General features: G+C 39.1%; 1 protein-coding gene across 1 annotated transcript in view; it reads right to left on the reverse strand.

Annotated features, from left to right (window-relative positions):
* Positions 1-901: 901 nt before the first annotated feature.
* The window catches only part of LOC114042583 (olfactory receptor 13A1-like), a 20,776-nt gene continuing 20,225 nt past the window's right edge, over positions 902-1,452 (reverse strand). The window contains exon 2 of the mRNA XM_027861268.1: positions 902-1,398. Within this exon, the coding sequence (XP_027717069.1) occupies positions 902-1,398 (497 nt within the window). The remainder of the gene's footprint in view (positions 1,399-1,452) is intronic.

The following is a 1,452-nucleotide window of genomic DNA, read 5'->3' on the forward strand; positions in this document are numbered from 1 at the left end:
TTACATACCTATTATCTCACATTCTTCACAATGATCCTGTGAGAAGGGCAATATTACCATCCCCATTTGAGATATGGGCATACAGACACTAACATAAGTTGGATGAATTGTCTGGGGTCACATAGCTAATAGATGTCTGAAGAAGGATTCAAACTCAGGCTTTCCTGACTCCAAGTCCAATGGTCTCTCCATTTGCCTTTAAGACAAAACCAGCAGCATAGATTGGCTGGAAAATATAATGTGCATAAAGGAATAATGTTAAACATGGATAAAAACATGTGGTTTTAGATAATGAGACTGGAAAGAACCTTAAGCTTGAAGGAAAAATATATTCTTTCCTCTTTTTCCATTTGTGATAAGGATCTTCTGAAACTTTTGGTAGGAAAATGGCATGGTTAACACCTGGACTTGAGGAGAGCTATGTGTGAAGACTATATTGCATAGAAGAAGGGAGCAAGACATTAGAGGCAAATAGAGTAATTAGCTATGCTCTAAATGATTTGAATGATGGGGACATGACCTGGGATATATGATGTGAGTGAAGAGAAGGGAAATGGTGTGAGAGATATTGTGGAGAAAAGATCAACAGAATTTGGTTGGCAACTGATTCATTGGGAACACATGGTAAGAGGACAAAGATAACTAAGCTTATGGTGAGTGAGAGGGTGCTGTGCGGCCCAAAACTAAAATAAGGAAGTTGAGAGTAGAACAGAGGTGTGATGGTGAACAGAGACTGAAGTTGGTCCCAGAGATCAGTTCTATCACTGAGATTCTGAGTGAAAATCATTCTATAAATCCAATAATTGAGTCATAGAACCTAAATTGCCTTTTACATCATATATTCATACTGGACTTTCAGAAATAAAATTACAACCAAGTCATGTGGACAAATTACAATTATTTATTTAATGAAAGGAAATATTTTCTTGAGGGCTATTTTGAAATCTTTGTTGCGTAGAGTGTAAATGAGAGGATTTAAAGTGGGGCTGATAGTGGTGTATAAGACAGCCACTACTTTGACATTGTCCATGGAGGACCCAGAGCCTGGGAGAATGTATGTGTATATGACTGTGGTATAATATATAGTGACCACGATGAGGTGGGAGGAACAGGTAGAGAAGGCTTTCTTCTTGCCCTCTGTGGTGCGAATCTTCAGGATGCTGCAAATGATGAAGCCATAGGACACCATAGTGAGCACAAAATTAATCACCCCAAAGTATATATCTGCAATGATGATCATAATATTGTTCAGGTATGTGGAGGTGCAGGAGAGCAGTAGCAAAGAAGGGATTTCACACAAAAAGTGATTAATCTTATTTGGTCCACAGAAGGTTAACTGAATCATAAGGCCAGTGTGTACTGATGAACCAATGGCAGTCATGGCCCACACACTAGCAGCTAAGAAGATGCAAACCATTCTGCTCATCATGGTAGTGTAATGGAGGGGGTGAC

The sequence above is a fragment of the Vombatus ursinus genome, unplaced genomic scaffold (assembly GCF_900497805.2).
Source record: "Vombatus ursinus unplaced genomic scaffold, bare-nosed wombat genome assembly UNPS02014601.1, whole genome shotgun sequence".
NCBI classification, from domain to species: domain Eukaryota; kingdom Metazoa; phylum Chordata; class Mammalia; order Diprotodontia; family Vombatidae; genus Vombatus; species Vombatus ursinus.